The 19,040-nt window shown below is 41.4% G+C and overlaps 2 protein-coding genes across 10 annotated transcripts in view; both read right to left on the reverse strand.

Moving 5' to 3' along the window:
- Nucleotides 1–1,388: 1,388 nt before the first annotated feature.
- On the reverse strand, nucleotides 1,389–9,463 carry meltf (melanotransferrin). Its single transcript, XM_037469908.2, has 16 exons — nucleotides 9,088–9,463; nucleotides 8,525–8,679; nucleotides 7,897–7,996; nucleotides 7,365–7,550; nucleotides 7,123–7,273; nucleotides 6,489–6,556; nucleotides 6,200–6,384; nucleotides 5,902–6,067; nucleotides 5,678–5,820; nucleotides 4,813–4,909; nucleotides 4,542–4,736; nucleotides 3,786–3,939; nucleotides 3,215–3,282; nucleotides 2,945–3,132; nucleotides 2,419–2,611; nucleotides 1,389–2,096 (listed from the first exon to the last, which is right to left on the reverse strand). The coding sequence occupies exons 1-16, from the start codon at nucleotides 9,134–9,136 to the stop codon at nucleotides 2,029–2,031; spliced, it is 2,166 nt and encodes a 721-aa protein (XP_037325805.2). The 5' UTR covers nucleotides 9,137–9,463; the 3' UTR covers nucleotides 1,389–2,028.
- A 1,703-nt stretch (nucleotides 9,464–11,166) lies between these two features.
- LOC119216778 (discs large homolog 1-like protein) overlaps nucleotides 11,167–19,040 on the reverse strand; it is a 72,315-nt gene continuing 64,441 nt past the window's right edge. For 8 of the 9 annotated variants that reach the window (XM_037469898.2, XM_037469902.2, XM_037469903.2 and 5 more), the window contains 9 exons: nucleotides 18,670–18,733; nucleotides 17,384–17,399; nucleotides 16,512–16,553; nucleotides 16,129–16,179; nucleotides 15,790–15,891; nucleotides 15,436–15,608; nucleotides 15,178–15,287; nucleotides 14,926–15,017; nucleotides 11,167–14,638 (listed from right to left, as the gene is read on the reverse strand). In XM_037469898.2, coding sequence (XP_037325795.2) covers nucleotides 14,532–14,638; nucleotides 14,926–15,017; nucleotides 15,178–15,287; nucleotides 15,436–15,608; nucleotides 15,790–15,891; nucleotides 16,129–16,179; nucleotides 16,512–16,553; nucleotides 17,384–17,399; nucleotides 18,670–18,733 — 757 coding nt within the window. In that variant the 3' untranslated portion in view covers nucleotides 11,167–14,531. The remainder of the gene's footprint in view (nucleotides 14,639–14,925; nucleotides 15,018–15,177; nucleotides 15,288–15,435; nucleotides 15,609–15,789; nucleotides 15,892–16,128; nucleotides 16,180–16,511; nucleotides 16,554–17,383; nucleotides 17,400–18,669; nucleotides 18,734–19,040) is intronic. The other variant, XM_037469899.2, reaches the window with a different exon arrangement.

Consider the following 19,040-nt stretch of genomic DNA (forward strand, 5'->3'; position numbering starts at 1 on the left):
TGCAGCGCAGCAGTTACAATCTGAATATTATCAGATCATTATTTGCCCACTATATTTTAGTACTTTAACATGGAAACATTTGATAGTGTTCGGCTTTTCAAATGTAAGATAAACTTGCCTGACATGATCCCGACATGTCGTATGGACCATTGGGACTTTATCCACTGTTTACTGTGAATTTATCAAGAATATACTGGGTTCATTAAAACCTAATGCACTGACTTTAGTCTCTAATAGCTTGGGTTAACGGCCTAATACAAAATGTCTGCCCTGACTGGGCTCTTTATGTGTCAACGTGGAACATCTGCAGAAATACCATTCATTACAAAACATTGAATGAAAGAATGGCTTTATTTCATTTGAACAAGCACAGAAAGCGTGGAGCAATACTTGTGCAGACTCACTGGCCTGGCAACTAAATATTAGTTACATCTTACATAATTTCACATAGAAATATATTTCTATCAGGAGGAAGATAATGCATTTTTTTCTGACGGCATGAGTCAGTACATATACACTGATATGGCATCTGAACATCATATAAAAATAAATCTTTCAACAGGTAAATACACACCAATCAACAGGAAGTACAGTAGATATGACAGGAACGGCTCAGTTTGTGTTGGAAAGATATTTCTGGAGTGACTTGTTTTGGTTAAAGTACTTGAGAGCAGTTTAGTATAACCATTTATTTTGTTTTAGAACATTAATTAATACTATTGGATTCTTTTGACACTCTTGCATGGCTGAAGATATTAAGCTGTGTCCCTTCCAAAACTTAAATGGAGTCAATTGTGAGCTCGAACAAAAATGCAAGACAAAGTCTCTTCATTAAGAAAAGTTAAAATCACATAAACTTATCAGAGCCAGCTGGCTTTCCTTAACTGAGCGCTCTTTAAAGGCAAAACAAAGACTCATTCACTCTGTAGAAAAAAACCACAGGATGCTTTCTTCATGTTCTCCCCAAATCTGATGGAACCCCGACTGGTGTGTCAGGGCTCAAAAGGGTTAAAAAGAGAAATGGCGCCAGTTGGACGTTTTCTAGATTGCTGCTGAATAAGTTCCTGTCAATAATACAAAATTGATTTGAAAAAAAATGTTGAGATTCAATAAGATTGTTTAATTAATAATTTATCTGTTAATTATTTGGTATTTGGGGAGAATGCATGAAGTAAACAGCCTATAGACAATCCCTCATCATCAGTACCGTCAGCACAGCTCTGCATTGAAGACACACTAGTGCATATTCACTGATATGGCATTAGCTTATAATATGAACACGACCTCCACTAAGGAAAGGCTGTGTTGGTTAGCTTACAGAGCAAGTGGCAGCAGAAGAGAACAGACATCTGACTTCTATTTTCACATGGAGCATTTAATAAGGGGCGGGGGGGGGGGGGGGGGGACGAAATGATCCGCAGCAGGTAACAATCAATGCAGTTTTTAAGGTACCAGGGAGGGAAAACTATAAACTCGTCTTTTAAGACAACTGGACCCAATCGCTTATCTCAAACGTACACTAAGCAAGCAACCTGGGTCCTTTCAGGAACTCTGTGGTGAACCGGAAGTTAAAACATGTGACTCATGTGAAGTTAAAAATCAGATCGTCTGTTCTCTATAAAAATGAAACAGGCATACGCAAACCACTAAAGCAATGTAACAGGTGGCAGCATACACACTGATATGGCAGATCACCTTCAATAAACAAAGTGGCCGCAACACCTTCTCTCATTGTGTTGGATTCACACGGACCGAATGTTCTTCGGCAAAGTAAAGTTTCTTATCTGCCACAAAAGCAGGTAACAGTGTGCTTAATTTACCACTAAGACTATCTAAATCCAAAGGCAGTTCCAATATGCCATTTTCTCGTGTATTAAAACGACACAAAATCAAGTAGAAATAGTGCAATCTTTAAAACAATTATTCAAGGCTTTTGAGTAAAGCAGGGCTAAATTGGAATGGACAAGGCAATGATGGACGATTTGAAGAAGGTTGAAGTTAGCGATGAGGTCGGGCACCTGTGTCACATTACACCCAGAGGTTGGTTAGCACCAAGCTGAACCCGGCCAGCAGCAGCAGCCACACTGAGGACATCACTGGATGAACAATGATCAATATTAGAGAGGTTGTACATGACAAACCAATAGAAATCAGTAGCAGCATCATTAAACACTGTCTTTTAGTCTTTTTATTTTTAGATCAATCTTTCGGGCCCAGAAACTTCGATGGGTGGGAATGAATCATTTAACGTGATCAATCATTTTCCAAATGACATTGGTAAACTCGGAAGACGCAACATCCATTATTTAATTTGCATTCCTCATAAAACTAAATTTTACAAAGATTTAGACATCTATATTTTGGTTTATTGGAGTCGAGGATAGCTGTACTTGATGATTTGATTTAGTGTATTTTTACCTGCACTCGAGGAGTTGCACTCCATGTCGAGCAGTGAGTCAGTGTAGCCCTGGCCCAGCCACTCCTGGTAGGTCTTTCTGTCAGCAACGCCCACAAGGCGCACAGTGGAATCTTTGAAAATGAGATCTGTGCCCTTGTAGGCCAGTGAGTCAAACATCTGGAAATTAGGACCTGTGTCACTGCCGAAGTATTCCTACAAAGAAACAGACGGAAAATATATACGGAATTTAAAGAAAAGGATGAACTAAATTTACACCAAAACTCACCGATGCGATTGATTCCTTATTCTCAATGTAAAACTTTAATTAAAGTGCAAGTATAATGACCTGATCATTTTAAATTCATTTATCCTTCTAAATTTACATTCGAGTCATCCCGCAGAACCAAAGCTCTTTTTGGGAACCTCCTTATAACGTCTTCAAGGATACCGCACATAATTGAGAAGTTTTATGAAAAAGAAAACAAATTCTGCATGCAATCCATCCCTGTGCGTGAGTAACGGGATCCAACAGCGTGGACGTGTCACCTGGGCGCGGTCGAGGAGTCCATAGACGGCGTGGATGTTGGTGTCGGGCCGTACCATTACAGCGTGGGAGGGGACTCTGGCCAGGTTACAGTATCTGTACTGTGTGACCTCTGCTTTAGTGTTTTGGGAGCAGAGCAGCTGGAAGTCTTTAGACAAGAGGTCCCTTGCCCATGACTCACCAGAGTTACCTGAAAACAAACACAAAACGCGACTTGGTTCATTGCGTCCCTTAAAATGTTACAAGTCGTGTCTTGCAGTCACTTGTCTTACCATCAGTGTTTTGGAAGACGGTAGAATGTTTGACGAAAGCCACATCTCCATCGCCCTGTGCGAGACACCTGAATTGAAAGATAGAACAACTCATTTTGTATTTGGCGTAAGTTCAGGTAACTTTTATTGGACACAACAGAGTTTCTAAATTAGAGAAGCTCCTGGATTTTGGGCCCTCTTATTGTAGCATGACAGTTGGATCCCTTTTATGACTTGAATTGTCATAACGAAGACGATACGCCATAGAAAATACTTCTTGGACAAGTTCTTTGATTTAAAAAAAAAGTTGAAGTCTATGTACATGAAAACTTCCATCACAGAGATTGAGTAAGCGCGTAAGATTTTCTGCTGCTGTAGTTCAAGCCGCTGACTTTCTTCTTCTCCAAGAACGCCCACAAGTATTGAACTGTGCTTGAAGCCTTCCACCATGATAGACTTTAGGACAAAACATGTATTTTCAACAAATAATTGAACTATTTATAACATAAAACGTATAGACCTGTCATATGTCTAACATTTTTATCATTTAATACATTTTGACCTGTTGAGGTGCAGGGTTTTTTGATGTTACCTGAAGGCACCGTCGTATCCATCATATAGGTCTTTTCCCTTCTCACATTTGTTCTTTCCCGTAATGTCGCCAACACACGCACCACACAGGTTGTCGGGGAAACCAGGCTGGTTGGCACCTGGCACGCAGCTCTGCTTGAAGAACCCTCCAACCGCTGAGTGTCATGGGAAACACAACTATTTCAAATTTAAAACCAGAAGGGATATATACTGGGCCCTCTTTTGTTTAGCTTTGACATTGACGGCCTGCCTTTAGTCTGCTCACCTGTCAATATCATCAATATTGTTGTGCTGATGAAGTGGTTCTTTATGTAATACTTGAAATAAGCTACAAACAAGCACACAAACATTGCCCACGTGTCGGATTGGTTGAATAACTCGTGAGTACACCTCAACATAAATCAAATTCATATCTGTCTGGTCATTTCAAGGAAACCCACTGAAACTTGTCACCTGATGTATTTTATTTATAAGTAGAAAAGCTGAGGTGGTGTCCAATTGGAAATATCTTGGAATCATACTAGATTTGAATGTCTGAAATGTAAAGAATGCTAAAAAGGGTAGCTGGTACTATCAAACCCAACCTGGCTAACTTGAATCACCGTAACACCTTAACCTAACAACAGCGACAGCCAGATTCCTTATGCCTGATCTTCCACATAACGTACTGTTTTACATGCTGATCACGCGCAATCATGGCAAACTGACAACTGTTGCAAACACCTCTGCCGCACACGTGGGCCCACAGCCCGCTGACCTTGGGGTATCTGGCAGTGCTGAGGGGTGATCAGGCCTCTCTCCATCAGTGCCGCTGCGGGAACGTTCCAGCCAGCCGTGCGACCGTATCCGGTGTGACAGGAGCGAAGGCCGCGCAGGCTGTCAAGGTTGCGTATGTCAAGACTGCTCTTTTTCACAACTGCTACTGCATAGTACATGGAACCATCGCGTTCCGCTGGAGGAAGAAAACAACAACGTTTGTTCATGTTTGAGACAATAATCTGTGTCCGTGTTTGTGTTTGTGTTTTTACCTGTGTAGCTCTCGCCGGTAGCAGGGACCAAGCCGTAGTCTTTCCCCGCTGAGTAGATGTAACCTCCATCAAGAGTAACAGCATCAGCCTCGTTCTCCTACAAAGAAATGAAAAGCAACCAAACAGAGAGTCACTAGAGAAATAAAAAATGAATGCAATTTAATGCAATTGAATTTGGTTTACACTATTCCTTGATTTTTTTTTATTGATTGCCATCACCGGGTAAACGTATGAATTTATTCGATAACACCTGCAAATGACGTGTCATTCTCATCATCCTCACTTTAATACTGATCAGCAAATTCCAACTAAAGGTCAAGATGGTGGAGCCTGTAGATATTGGTTTGAATCAAAGCTCACAGCCATGTCACAACATCACAGAGGTGCTGGCATGACGGTGGACATCTGAATGTGATCATCTGACAAATTGTCAGCTGTTTCAAGTTTTAATTGTTTCAGTCAAAAGTCTGACTCAAGTCATGAAGATTGTCGTCGGTATAAAACAATTTTATTTTTAACCAAAAGCTAAAATTTCACTAAAAACAAGTGAAGCAGAAGCCTTTTGGGCTTACATATAACTTGATTTAGTACTCAAATTGTTTTAAATAGAATTGCATTTTAATTTTTCCCTTTCATTTCGTGTGTACTCAAATGTTCACTACAAACTATATATCTCGATTACATGTCTTAAAAACTGAATGTTAGTGACGGTCAACATCCAAAATGCTTGTTTATGTTAAAACTAAATACTATTAGATTGAAATGTTTGGCATGAGTCTAAAATATAAAGGCTCCGCCAGACTCTTGTCTCTAAATAAAGAAATGTTATTCCTCAGGAACCCACAGTATCATTAGAAACATTTACCTTGATTCTCTTCATGCAGTCAGTCACAGAGTCCCCGTAGACACACTTGATGTCTGGAGACAGACCTTTACTTTGAAAGGCCACGCTCATGGCGGCACACTTCTGTTGCTCACCGCTGGTCAGCACACACCACCGCAGCACATCTGGGACATGTGCAGGTTGAAACGGGTTAAAATACAAAGGAACTCCTCCCTACATTTCACACAGAAGCCACCAAGTCTCACCTTCCCGTTTACAGTCCATGGCTCTCAGTGCATTAGTATAGTGGGGACCCATCCACTTTGTGGGCTCGTCCGATTCGCTCCCGAGAAACATGGTGGACGACTCAGAGAAGAGTACCGTTCCGCCGCCATATGCCGCAGAGGAGAACATGTTGAAGCTCGACTTTTCCTGCAGACGACGGGTTGCACTCATTATAAATCTCATAGATTGAATTAAGACAATGTGGTTGAATGGAAGAATGATTTATTTAATGTTTAAGATATTCTAGTAGCATCCCTGTTGGTGGACGCTTGAACGTACCAGGCCCTCCGTCAGCATGTTGAGCACCACAGAAGGAGTGACGTCATTGCGGACAACAATCCCGCGGAATGGGACGCGGACCAAATGGCACCTTCTCCACTCGGAGACGGGGGCCCTGGTGCCGTCACGACACAACAGCTCATAGTCCGATGACACCAGTTTGTGTGCCCATGCTGGTCCGCGAGCTGGAGAGAAAATGACAGCTTAGCTCGCAGTCATGATTAACTAACGACAATGTTGCTGTGACAACCAATTCGTTTAGTGACTCCCGAGCCAACTGAGAACTTACTGTCAGTGTTTTCCTCGACAGTTGTGTGTTTGATGAAGGCCACCTCCCCTGCATCGTCAACCAGACACCTACAGCATGAAGCACACAGACACTGAAGCGTGCACGATACTTGCAGAGTCGTCTCACATCCAGGTTTTTAAAAGAGTTGCTTTACCTCCTGTCAAAATTCAGTTATGCCTTGTGTGTGTTTGTATTCATGCTAGCAGGTTGATTCTGGGGATTTTCAACGTTTGTTAACTTTTCAGGTCTTAATTCCTGTTCCCTGATATTTCTATTTATAGCAATGTTAACAGAACTAAGATGTTAAATATGGATGATGGACCTGCTAAACATGAGCATGTTTTGTTGTTGTTGTTGTTGTTGTTGAGCCTACTCGCGAATAGCATCAAGCACTAATCATTTGTTGATTTAATATTAGGTTTTGATTTTGATGACATCTTTGTTTTGAGAACACTGGTATCCTAAAACAGCACAGACAAGAGAACGGAAAAAAAGATATATATCAATGATATATATTGACACATAGAAATACAAAATACTGGTTATATCAGAGAATAGGAAGTTACGTCTTTACAAATGTTATACAAATGACAAACAAACCCAGTTCGGCAGCACTGAAACGTCTGTGCGTTACCTGAACGCTCCTTCGTAGCTGAAGTATGGCTCGCTGTTGCTCATCTCACATTTGTGATTTCCCTCTCCTTTGCACAGCTGACACAGCGATGCAGGGTCACCCGGCTGGTTTGCTCCGGGGATACAGCTGGCATTGAAGAAATGCGCCACACCTGTCCACGCAAACACACGCCTCTCCAGCTCTCTGTGTGTGTGTGTCCATGCATTTCTTTGTTTGGGTGTGTATTGTGCGTGTTTTCCTACCCTCGGGGATGTTGCAGCCCATCACAGACATGTAGCCCTGGTCTATGAGATACCCCAAAGGCATGTTCCAGCCAGCTGTTCGGCCTTTACCAGTGTGGCAGCTCTTTTTCCCTGCCAGGTTGTGGATGTTAATGCCAGTATTTGCTTTCTTCACCACAGCAACTGAATAGTAGGAAGCGCCGGTTCCTGAGGCAACAAAAGCAGTAATGTTAAAACATAATTACAAGTTAGTGCTATAATAAAGTAGTTTATGATATGCTGGCCTTGAGATCAAGGTGGACTATTGCTCCCGTTTTGAAATATCCCTCACCGTAAAGTGAAGCGAATTTATTTTGCTCAAACATTACAGCCGTTATACTGAATGCGGTAAACTGCCCCTCTAATTTGATCACTCAGCAGAAAAAGTTTTATTATTTTCCCAACTTTCTTTCTCACTTACCATCTGTGTGTCTCATATATTTCCCCCCGTTTGAGAGTCAAACAGAATTAAAAAAATGAAATGAAATAAAACAAAACAAAAACCACATCTTACGATCAGGTTTTGATTCACTGGCAGCCATCTTGAAGGTAGCTGTCTTCCCCAGGTTGTAGATGTCAGTGCCGAACATGGACAAAGCATCTGCTTCTGCTTTCTGCACGGGAACAGATTAAGGGGTGTTGTAAATATCAGAGTTTCCTCTTTATCTTCACTGTCAGAGTGATAAAAGGCTCACGCAGACAGCTACGAAGAGTTTCTGACAAATTAAATGGAAGAGACGACATTAAACAAAAACAATATATATAAAAATAATAACCCCGTCTAGCTAAATAATCTTAACTGGATCAAGATTGTCAGACTTGGATCCAAATGAGGTTTCAAAATTCTACTCAAGTGAACTTTTCTCTCTGAGTTTTGCTCACATTTCAGCTCAGAAATTGTTCCGTTATTGGTCGTAATAAACAGCCCTGTGTGTTTTGCTGCTGGTTGCATCACCTTATTAATTAAGAAGGGTTTTTGCGACATACTGTACAACGTTCCTATCTGCTGCCTAATCACGTGTTCAAGTCATTTATTAGCTTTTACACTAACGAGTCCTTTAAAGGTTTTTCTGTTCAATAGATTACTAATTTAATGACACACGGATTTGATTCTAATCCTTTTTTTATTGTAAAAATCTGACCTGCAGTTTCTGAACGCAGCCCTCGACTGTTGCACCGTTCACACAGCTGAGCGACGGGCGAATGGAGGCTCCGGCGAACGACTGCGACATGGCCTGACATTTTCTCTGCTCGGGCTCTGAGATGGTGCACCATCGGATGCTGCTCTGGCCAAACACTGAGAGACACACACACACACACACACACTTATTAAACCATTCCATCAAATGATTCATGAACACATCCTATCGTCCCAAGTATCCTCCGACCATGACTGAATTTGGCTATTTCAACTGTAACTTTGTTAGTTGTGAAATGCTGGAGTGTCTTGTTCCAATTGAAACCAACAAGAGCACTTTTGAGTTTATAAGTCAAAAGCGACTTTTGATGAGTGCGCTTATGAAACAGCGTTTGGTGAATAGAATGCTGTACAAATTGTCTCATTAAAATAATCAAACATAAACAATAATCAAATGGAAAAACATTGTGACCATGATGAAGCTATAATATTACTAGTGATCATGATGGTAGTTGAATGCATCTTGTTTATTTGCAGATGAAGTTAACTGTATAAACGACATCTCACCAGTTTGTAGTATTAGCAGTAGAGCTGCGGCTGTCCTCCACATGGCCATGGCTTCGTTCTCTCTTCCTCTCTCTATAGAGTAGAATCAACCTACTTTTTCCTCTCCTGATGCTTTAAATGATACCTCTTATTCAAAGTCCAGCTTTTTATCTTAAAGTCTTAGCGTAAAGTCCAGGTGCAGAGCTCAGAAGAGGCTGTATATATTTTAGTGGTTTATAACCCTACATCTACAACATGTCATTCAGGAGTCATAAGACTTCTGGTTCAAATATGTGAACCTCTGTGGAGTTCATGAAGCGTGCCTCTCTGCTGTACCTGGTGTGACACGTCTCTGCTGCCGCTGCATGGCTGCGGGCCAAAGTCCAGACAGAGAGCTCTTTTACACTCAGAGAGAACCCCACCTCCGCTCCCCCCGCATGGTGCTTTTCCACTGATGGGGGGGAAAAAGTAAAGAGGGGATTCATGGCAACGCAGCGAAGCCGCTGGTCACTAATTCCCGCCTCTCACTACGCTGCTGTGAGGAACCTGCTGACGTCGACTCTGACTTTTAACTTGGTCTTTTACATGATGTTTATATGAAGTTTGTTTTCGAAGATGCATTGCCAACCAAGTCTGTAGATCATGAAGTGGTTGTTAGGGGGGGTTAAGGGTCTTAAGCTATCTGCTCTCCACTACTGATGTTGTTGGTTGGAATTAGGGCCGGGGCCTGGCGTGTGATCCCTGTCTATTTCACAATTTAATGCACATTTTTACAATAGCTTTATGGTATATTTAGTAACACTGTCGTTAGTAATTGATGACTTATGAATATAAAAACCATATGAAGAAAAATGTTAAACAAATAGCTGCTCTTTGGCATCTCCAACAGTAACATTTTAATAAAGGATCAAAATAATTCATTGACCTACTACATGCTCATTCATCCAAACGGTCTTTTTATTGCAGAAATCCCCCTAATGTACTTTTCTGCCATGCAGGAAAAACGTCATAGATCAAAATCAGATATATGATTCTCTCCAACAAAGATGCAGAACTAAGCAGGACTCATTAAGAAGTCGTAGCAAGCAGCTGCTTTATTAGACACTATGTGGAATTATAGTAAGAGAATATTTGCAGTGAAACACAGCAAGGAAACAATCATAAAAGGATGCAATTACTATCTGTGTTCACTTAAACTCTAATGTTGGACCAAATATGGACTTTAACAAAGCATAAGTAATAAGAATAATAAAGATTTAGGCCTGTAGTATTATGAAGGCAACACCAGCAAATAACTCTGGTGCTTCAACAAATAAAGAATTACAATACAATGCAATTTTAAAACATGACGCAATGTAAAGCAGTAAAAAGTGGTTGTTATGCAGTACATTTGACTAACACTAGTTATTTGGGAATCTGTTGACATTGCTGGTGATTCAACACTCACAAGACAACATGCTGGATTAAGGATGACACCGATGTCACATTGCTGCTATTTTCCCTTCTCAAAATGATCATCTGATGTCAGCTGACCTGAGAATCTGCTGTCAAACAGGATTGGCTCTTTAAAACTTCACAATGAACCTTTCCTTCTCACGTGGCGCATGCTGTGCAGCCAGCAACCATAAAGACATCAAAGACAGTTGCCATGTACTCTTCACATCCTGACATTGATTCTTTGCCAATACTATCTGGGTTTGATAACCTCACTCTGTAGATTACGGCAGGAAATTATCAAGTTATTATGACTTGAATCCAAAGCGGACCGGATGAACTCGAGGAGAGTGATAACGTCAGATGTTGACCTCACACAATTGAATGAGATGCAAAAGCAGCTGCATGGTAAACGACTGAAGTGGTCAGCGATCCACATATTTTAGAAATGTTCTTAAGAATTCATGTTTTGCACAATTAAGGAGAATCTTCTTCAACAACTAACTAACAACAAGCCTCCCAGAGTCCCGAGAAGATGCTTCACCTTCACAGCCAAGAAGCAGGAGAGGTGGGAGAAAAGCAATACATATTAGCACGTGCAGCTTTCAAATCACATGCAGTCGATTACAATTCACAATTCACAAAGAATAACCATCTCTGGTCGAGGACTTTCAATAAATCTCGAAAGACTTTTATTCATTTTTTCGTACCAAAATAGGCAGTCAGAGCAGGGATAAATTATAACATTAGATATAGATCCATCTCTTCAATAGTTTATTTGCATCAGTGCTTTACTCTAACAGACAGTGGCATGGTCCCGTGACCACAACTCACAGCCAGAGCCACACAGCGAGTCCATTTCTGTCAACTGACAACACCACTGGTGGACTGGATTCACAGAGAACTACAGATGGAAAGACGTGATTCAGCTTGACATTCTGTGATTAAATATTAAAGCTTTTGAAACACATGTGGTCAAAACCATTTATTATTTGGGTCAGAGCTTCTCCATTGACAGAACGGTCTTTCTGTACATCTCCGGGCCTCCAGTCAGCTTGGAGAAGCCGTAGCGGGGTGTGGTGGTGGTGGTGGGAGGGGTGGGGTGGTGGGAGTGGGTGGCTGACAAGGTCCGCAGGAGCTTTGTCACTCAAAGCATCTTGGTATTTCAAAGGTTACGAGCAAACAACAAAAGTTATCGTCATGTTTCAGGTTAACGCCATTTGTGACTTCGCTCTCTTTTAGCCCTCTTTGGTCTCCCCCACCTGCAGGAGGGAAAATATCTGGGTCTTTAGCCGCTAAATGCTCCAACATGTTTGTCTGTTTTTGAAAGCTTTTCCACTAAAAATGTCTGCCAAAGAGGGACGCTGTGAGAGCAGTGAGTAAAAGCCAAAACAGCCGAGCAAAACAATGAACACGATGCAGTTCCATTGAGCTGATAATTATCTATTGGTTTTCACATTGTCTTTTGATACATTGTATTTAGTAAAAATATTGATCAATAGCCACTTTAAGGGGAAAGTCAAATCATTGACAGCCAACCCGTTGCAGAGGGTTGAAAGTCCAGTTATTTTTATGACCACACAGTAAAAGCCCAGAAAAAGAAAAAGTTTAGTCCAGACTAAACCAGCATGTAAATAGTATATTTACACAGACTGCGACTTACTTTTTGTTATTACTCAAGCGCACATTAAAGGTGCCGTGTAAACAAAGGTCTTTGCAGAACCCTGACCCTGCCCAAGTGTGCCGCAAATATACTGCTGCAAACCAATCACAAGATATGAAAACTGCTGCCCACTGGTGTACTAAGCGAGGGTCACGTAAGGACATGGACAGCAAAGTCACAGCAGTCCTTGTAAAGCGGGAAACCCGAGCTTCATAACGGTTCTGGGCAAACTCTGGACATTAAATGTGATCATGAAAAGTCCTTTGTTGACACGACCCGACGCTGGATGGCATGTAAAAACAGATGTGCCTGTATCATTGAGCGACGGTGCAGCTGGTTTCAGGTGTTGTTCATGCACACGGAAACAGAAGGCCAGCATGAAGAAACAGCTGATCAGTGGGGTCATGAGAGTAGAGTCCACCTGATGTCTTTAACTACCCAAAAATGACCATTAAGAGTTCCTTAACCTCGTTAGCGCTTTCAAACCCGGCACAATAATTAATGATGGCTAAAGTAGATTCAGCGAATCGCACATCCAAATACCTGAAAGGCGGGAATCGGATCAACCCTCTCAAGATGCTTCAAGAACCAGCCCTCATTAGTGCAACAGCAGCATGAAGGAAAGCCATAACGATGATGCCGATGATTATGATCGTGATGACGGGTGATGAAAAAGATGATACACTGTTTGATGCTGGAGTGCTCGACTAATGTCACACCGTGAATGTAGAGGGTGGTGGTGGAGGGGGGGGGGGGGGGGGGCTGAAGGCATTGGACAGAGGGGAGGACGAGGGGAGGCAGAGAAGCCCTCGTTTGAAGATGACATGGTCGATATATACGTTTCGTAAACAGAGGACCTGGGCCCCTACTTTTCAAACTGCTAAAAATGAAATGTTGGACAAGCAATATGTCTCATTCGGAGTAAGGTACTTTTTGCCTTTTTCCATTCGTCTGTATTTATCAAGGTGCAAACAGGGACATAACACTTATTCCGTTCGCATCACTTTCCATGCATCTTCATTATTTGTTATCGGTGTGGCGCTAATCTACATCTCATTGTTTGTTTTCTCTGCTGTATCTCTTCTGCCAGAGGCAGAATGTATTTCCTGCTCTAGTTTCACTTATGCTCCACTTCAGTCCTCCCTTTGTTTCTATTCCAGCCCTTTATCCATCCATATTTGCATATTAATGTATTATAAATATATTAGATGTTAGATGTTTTGCTTTTTACATTAGTTTGTACAGAAGGTATGGGATTTTACACAAACAAGATGTACTTTAAACAGTAGAATCACATAACTGAGTAAAACTGAACATGGTAGATGTTTGGTAAATTCTTCTAATTAATCATCTGATTACATGAAAGCGACTCTAAAACATTACTCCTCCCCTTTGCTGTAAATAACACATTGATAAATGTGTCCTAGGATATCCTTTTAGCTATCATTTTTGAAAAATAAGGGCTCAGGGCTCTGAATGGACTCTGAAAACATTAGGAGGGTCGATTCACTGTCTATTTTACAGCTGTTTAATTTACTTTTCTACTTTTGATTGAGAATTCCTGCTTGTCACTGGAAATATCAACATGGATCTCGATGGTAGAAATCTAACATTTTTATAAAATGTGTTATTATAGTTATTTTCTTGCTACGTCCCTAAACAGTTCTATTGTACTATAATGTCATTTTGTCTGTTGATACCCAAATGATTGGGCACGTTATTTAGGTTTCAAGTAATTCCTCAAGTATTTAGTCTGAAGGGTGGGACGTGAAAGAGATAGAAAAAGACTAAACAAGAGCAATGCCATGAGGAAAGACAGACAGACCGGGAAGAAGATCAACATTTTGTCCCAAAAACATGCTCTTAAAGCTACAGCGTGCAAAAGTCTGCCTCTTGGTGACAATATTATCATTACAAACCCATACATGAATGCATTACCCTTTGTTAATATGAAAACAACAACGACAACAACAATAAGAAGAACAATAATTAAATCAAATCCGATAATGGTACACGTCGCCTTGATTTGAACCTCCTCCTTAAACATTAAGGAACTGAGCAGTAGGAAGATCCACCAATAGGCTGCTGGACAGACACTTGCCCCGCCCACTTTCAGGAAGTAGCAGTCCCAGATAGTCCCAGCCTCATCCGACTTCATGTGCTTGTGTTAATCATTTTTGTGTGTCTTTGTGTGTGTGTGTGTGTTTGCAGTAATGTGTGTTCACAAGAAAGAGGGATAGGAAGAGAGAGGGCGAGAGAGAGAGAGAAAGAGAGAGAGGGCAAGAGAGAGAGAGAGAGAGATTGAGAAAGACAACATAAGAAAAGTAGAGGAGTGGTGAATGTGATTGTGTGGTATGTTTGTGTTTCTTTAAAGTCGCTCCTTGGTGGGCACCCAGATGTAAGGACCAGACTGCTCCTCAATAATCTGCTTCACCTGCGAATACACTTCCTCTAGAGTCGAGCCATGGACAATAGCTGCAGACAGAGAGAGGAGAGAAAAATTACCAAAACATATAACCATGGTAACCCACTGTGCAGGCAACAAATCAAAATTTCAATTAGAGGGAGAGTAATCTGTATATTTGTGTGTATGCATGTTCTTTACACGTAGACTTCCTATTTTGGAAAATAAGATGATGAATTTGAAAGAAGCCTTTGGCAAAAATAAAACAAAAATAAATCCTATAGCTGCTGTGACTATTTCGTAAACAATCTACACAACTTTTGTTGTTAATGTAAGTGTGTGTGCGCTAGTAACTGACCGCTGAAGAACTCTGTGAACTCCTGCTCCAGTTTGACGGCTCTGTCGAAGGTCTTCCTCGCCTGCTCCTCAGTGAGACGCTTGTTCATCTCTCTGGAGGCAAACAATATGACATTAATCAGCGGATGAGTCTTTAGCCCTCTTTGGGCCTGAAAGTACAACTGCTCTCCGGTTTCATGACAACTCAGCAGAATCCCTTCTGCTGATGAACAAAATACAGAATGATGGCGATGTTGATGTTGATGTCACTCACAGTATGTTGTCGACATTGCGCGGTCTAATGAAGACAGCGATGGGATGGAGGCCTGCCAACTGGAGACGCTTGATTGCATTCCCTGATACATCCAGTATACAGTGCTTACCCTGGGAGAGAGAAGTAGACACCATGTTTCCTTTCTATTGTCAATACATCTAAAGAAGATATATCAGGCGCGCTTTAATCAACTGGTTTGGAGCAGTAGATAGAACTCGGTTATCTGCTCTCTCTCTCTCTCTCTCTTTCTGAACTCACCTTGTCAGCAACTTCCTTCACTGACTGTATGCTGGTTCCATACAGGTGGTTGTTGTACTGTCCGGCCTCTATGAACTTGTGTTCCTGGATCTCCTGCTCCATGAGCTCCCTGGAGGACATGAAGTGGTAATCCCTGCCGTCCACTTCGTAATCTCGCCGCGGCCGTGTTGTGTCTGAGTGTCATAGATTGTACACAACACTCTTTTACTTCACCTCTTTGATTGGCTTCCATTACAGCATTAAAAACACAATCTTAACATTTTTATAATGCGCAGTATTATCCTACCGCTTTATGGTGGGATTCATCACATTGCTGAAGCAGAAGTTATACTTCGTTGGGCTTAAGACACTCACGTGGGACGCAGGAGCCAAACTTGTCCGGAAACTCAGAAATGAGGTCATCGTTGATCCGATCTTTCATTGGTCCAAGAATGATGACTGGCCGCGTGTAATTAACTGGAATATGCAAACAGAAGCAGGTCAACTCAAACATAGATCTAGTATGTAAATGTGGGACTTAATAAGTAATATAACTTATATTCACATATATTATATCTAACTCATAATTTGTGTATGTGCTGTTGAAGACCTTCAATAACCTCAGTTCCCAAGACTGGATTACTTAAAAGAAGACAAATTCAGCACTTTGAGAAACTCAAGAAATGTAAGTGCAATGAGGAGTGTAGCACTGACCCTCTTGCTGCATCACAGGTTGGTAGGTGAGAAAGATCTCCTCCTGCCCAGCTGATCGGACAAAGAGAAACGCATGAAACACATTTAGAGGCGCAGAGGGATTATTGACAACAAGACCTCCGAACCTTTCCTACTTTTGCACGGAAATCTTTGCAACAGCTCTGGCTGGAGAAGCAGAGAAAGGCAACTTACACACAAACACACAGAGAGACACGCATGACACAAAACACAATACATGTGCATGTACATGTTACACATCAACAAGAACAGACGGAGAAACTCACACGCAAACAAACAAATAAAAAAAATGAGAAAAGAGCAGAGAAGGAAGAGAGAGAGAGGAAAAGAAAGAAAGAAAGCGAGAGAGGAGGGTCTAGACTTACAGCAACTACTCTCACTATCGCTGGTGCCAGAGGTTACCAGCTCTGGAAGGACAAGACAGGTCAGAGTCAGCAACACACACACAAACACACACATACACACACAGATTCAAACAAAAACACATTACACGACTTGACTTACATGACTTACATTGTTTCTATGTCACACAACCAGACACACCTTCGCTTACGACAGAAAACATGAGGCCGACCAAAATGTAAATCACTGTTTCAGTAATCATTCCATCCATCCGCTTTCTAGACGCGCTCATCCTGGTTTATGTGAGCAGGAGGCACGGGCCTTTCCCAGCATGCACCACGCAATCCCAAAGGCCATGGCCCAAAGCATGTGGACAACATCTCAGCCTCAAAGAGACAACAGAGTTAGCCGCTATCTTCAAAATGTCTTCTTCATTAATAAAAGGCACAAGTTCAGAGGTAAACAAAAGTTGACTAAATATTTGCATTAAATATTGTACTTTTCCGCATATATTGAATGAGTAATTCTGAATGGGAAATTAACAGAATTGTGTGTGTTTAAACAATCCTGTTCTGATATAGAGTTTTACAGATCCACTTTGATTTTTTAATGATTGGCTGATGGGAATAAGCCGTCCTGGAAAGTGGCCTCATATGTCAAGATTGTACCCAGTTCTTTAAATCTACTGTACTGGCCATTTCAGTTCCCCTTCTTCCTCCATCTCCACCATGCTCCTCTTCCTCCATCCCAGAACCGGTTGGATGAAAAAGGAGTTTGAGGGGGTGAAAGGTGGAAGATGAAGGCGGAGGTGAAAGGAACAGTAGGGTCCGCTTTGCTGAAGAGCTGAAGTTACATACTGTGACCAGCAGGTGTCCCTGATGGAGAGAATACCTACCTTTATCATCCTGATCCTGAGGAGGGAGAGAGAGAGAGCATTAAACATCATACTAAAGATGATCATCACACTGACTGTTATCAGCAGAAGCACAAATTGAAAGTTCTTGGGTTCTCTATTCGTCTCACACACAGTTTGAGCAAGCGAGGCTAATTTGCATTTTCTTTGTCAGATTACGGAGCCAGGGGAGACAGCGTAAAACTGTGTCTCTGTGATCATTTTTAATTATCAGCTTTTCACCGAGCAGAGTTGCTGATTGACGCAGTGCGAGAAAAAATGAAAACCATAGTGTTGCTGAGCTGACGAGGCAGTGATATCAATAGCGTGTGTTAGACGTGTCAGCTCTGATCGTCACGCTAAGTGAGGTGTGATCAAAGTATCACCTCGACTTGGAGCTCACACTGGAAACCTTCTTAGGCACAATTAGCAAAGTAACAAAACGCTATATATATATATATATGAAAGATGTATACATTTAATATGCATCATTCAAATAAATACATAATCATAAATGTGTTATATATTTGTTCACTTATGTTATGATATATAAATCTTTCAGTTTTTTCACGGGCCGCACTTCTGTGAAGCTAACTGCACTAGCCTGTAAGAACTGTGTAATAAAAACAAGGCACAATTGATTAATGGTTTCGATTTCAGACTCTACCAAAGAATCTCTGATAAAAAATGAATAGCACTCACTCTCTGTAGAGTCACAGCAGTAGGTGGATTAATATTGTAGAGTCCACAATATGAACTGCAGTCAGCTTCTTACCAGAACATGGAGCTGCTTTTAGAGCCGGACTAATTATAGTCCAATCTCATTTGCCTATTCACTGTAAACACTCAACTGCTTGTGTGCCATATGCTGTGTTTACAACGTACATGACAGAAAGTATTAACATTGCCATCAGTGAATCAGTTCTTATTCTAAAGTCGGCACGGGAAGCAAAAAGTAGCACAATGTCAAACCTCCATTTGCACCTGGTTTAACAGCATCTCAGGTGCAGCTGAGTGGAAAGCTGTCATTAAAATGTAACATGGTTTCCATGTTTTACGTTGCGGTTTTCTGATTTAAAGGGTTTCATCTGTACACTTCGGTTTTACTGTTAAAGGTGAAAAGAAGGATGAGTTTTTCCTCTGACTTCCTCTGTCCTATTAATACTAGTTACTCATTTGCGTAATGAACCCCGGGCGGGTCTGTACGCCGACACCAATGAGTGAACATTTAAGTGACATTTGTGAGGACCAAACATCCTTTTAAGGTTCATCATTTGCTGTCTACTCACCGATTTGTCTTGAGACCTTGTCACTCTGACCGTCTTTAACCTTGACCTCTCCTTTTTCTCTGCCCTGGGAAAGGGAAGGACGAGAAGATGAATTCACACAGAGAAATGGCGAGAGACGTTCTTTTGCAGTGTTCAGTAACAATTCTAAGGAAAGATTGGTTTTGCTTTTCACAGTCCAACAGTCCACACCTACCTCTACCACCTCTGCCTACACAGACGGCCAAGGAATATGATTAGAAATGTACCCGTGGTACGTCAAAAACCAATCTAAAACAGGAGAAGATCAGTTTCCCTCAATACCTATTTGACAGGGCTGTTCCATTATATGAGAACTTTAAATCTTCTCACATACCAAAACATAAACAAGTTGA

This window comes from Pungitius pungitius, chromosome 7, assembly GCF_949316345.1.
Source record: "Pungitius pungitius chromosome 7, fPunPun2.1, whole genome shotgun sequence".
NCBI lineage: Eukaryota > Metazoa > Chordata > Actinopteri > Perciformes > Gasterosteidae > Pungitius > Pungitius pungitius.

Coding starts and splice junctions, on each gene's coding strand:
- meltf (XM_037469908.2), bottom strand. CDS start 9,136: ATGGCCATGTGGAGGACAGCCGCAGCTCTACTGCTAATACTACAAACT. Junction 6,385..6,488: donor TGTCGAGGAAAACACTGACA/GTAAGTTCTCAG, acceptor TTTTCTCTCCAG/CTCGCGGACCAGCATGGGCA. Junction 3,283..3,785: donor GGATACGACGGTGCCTTCAG/GTAACATCAAAA, acceptor CTTTCAATTCAG/GTGTCTCGCACAGGGCGATG.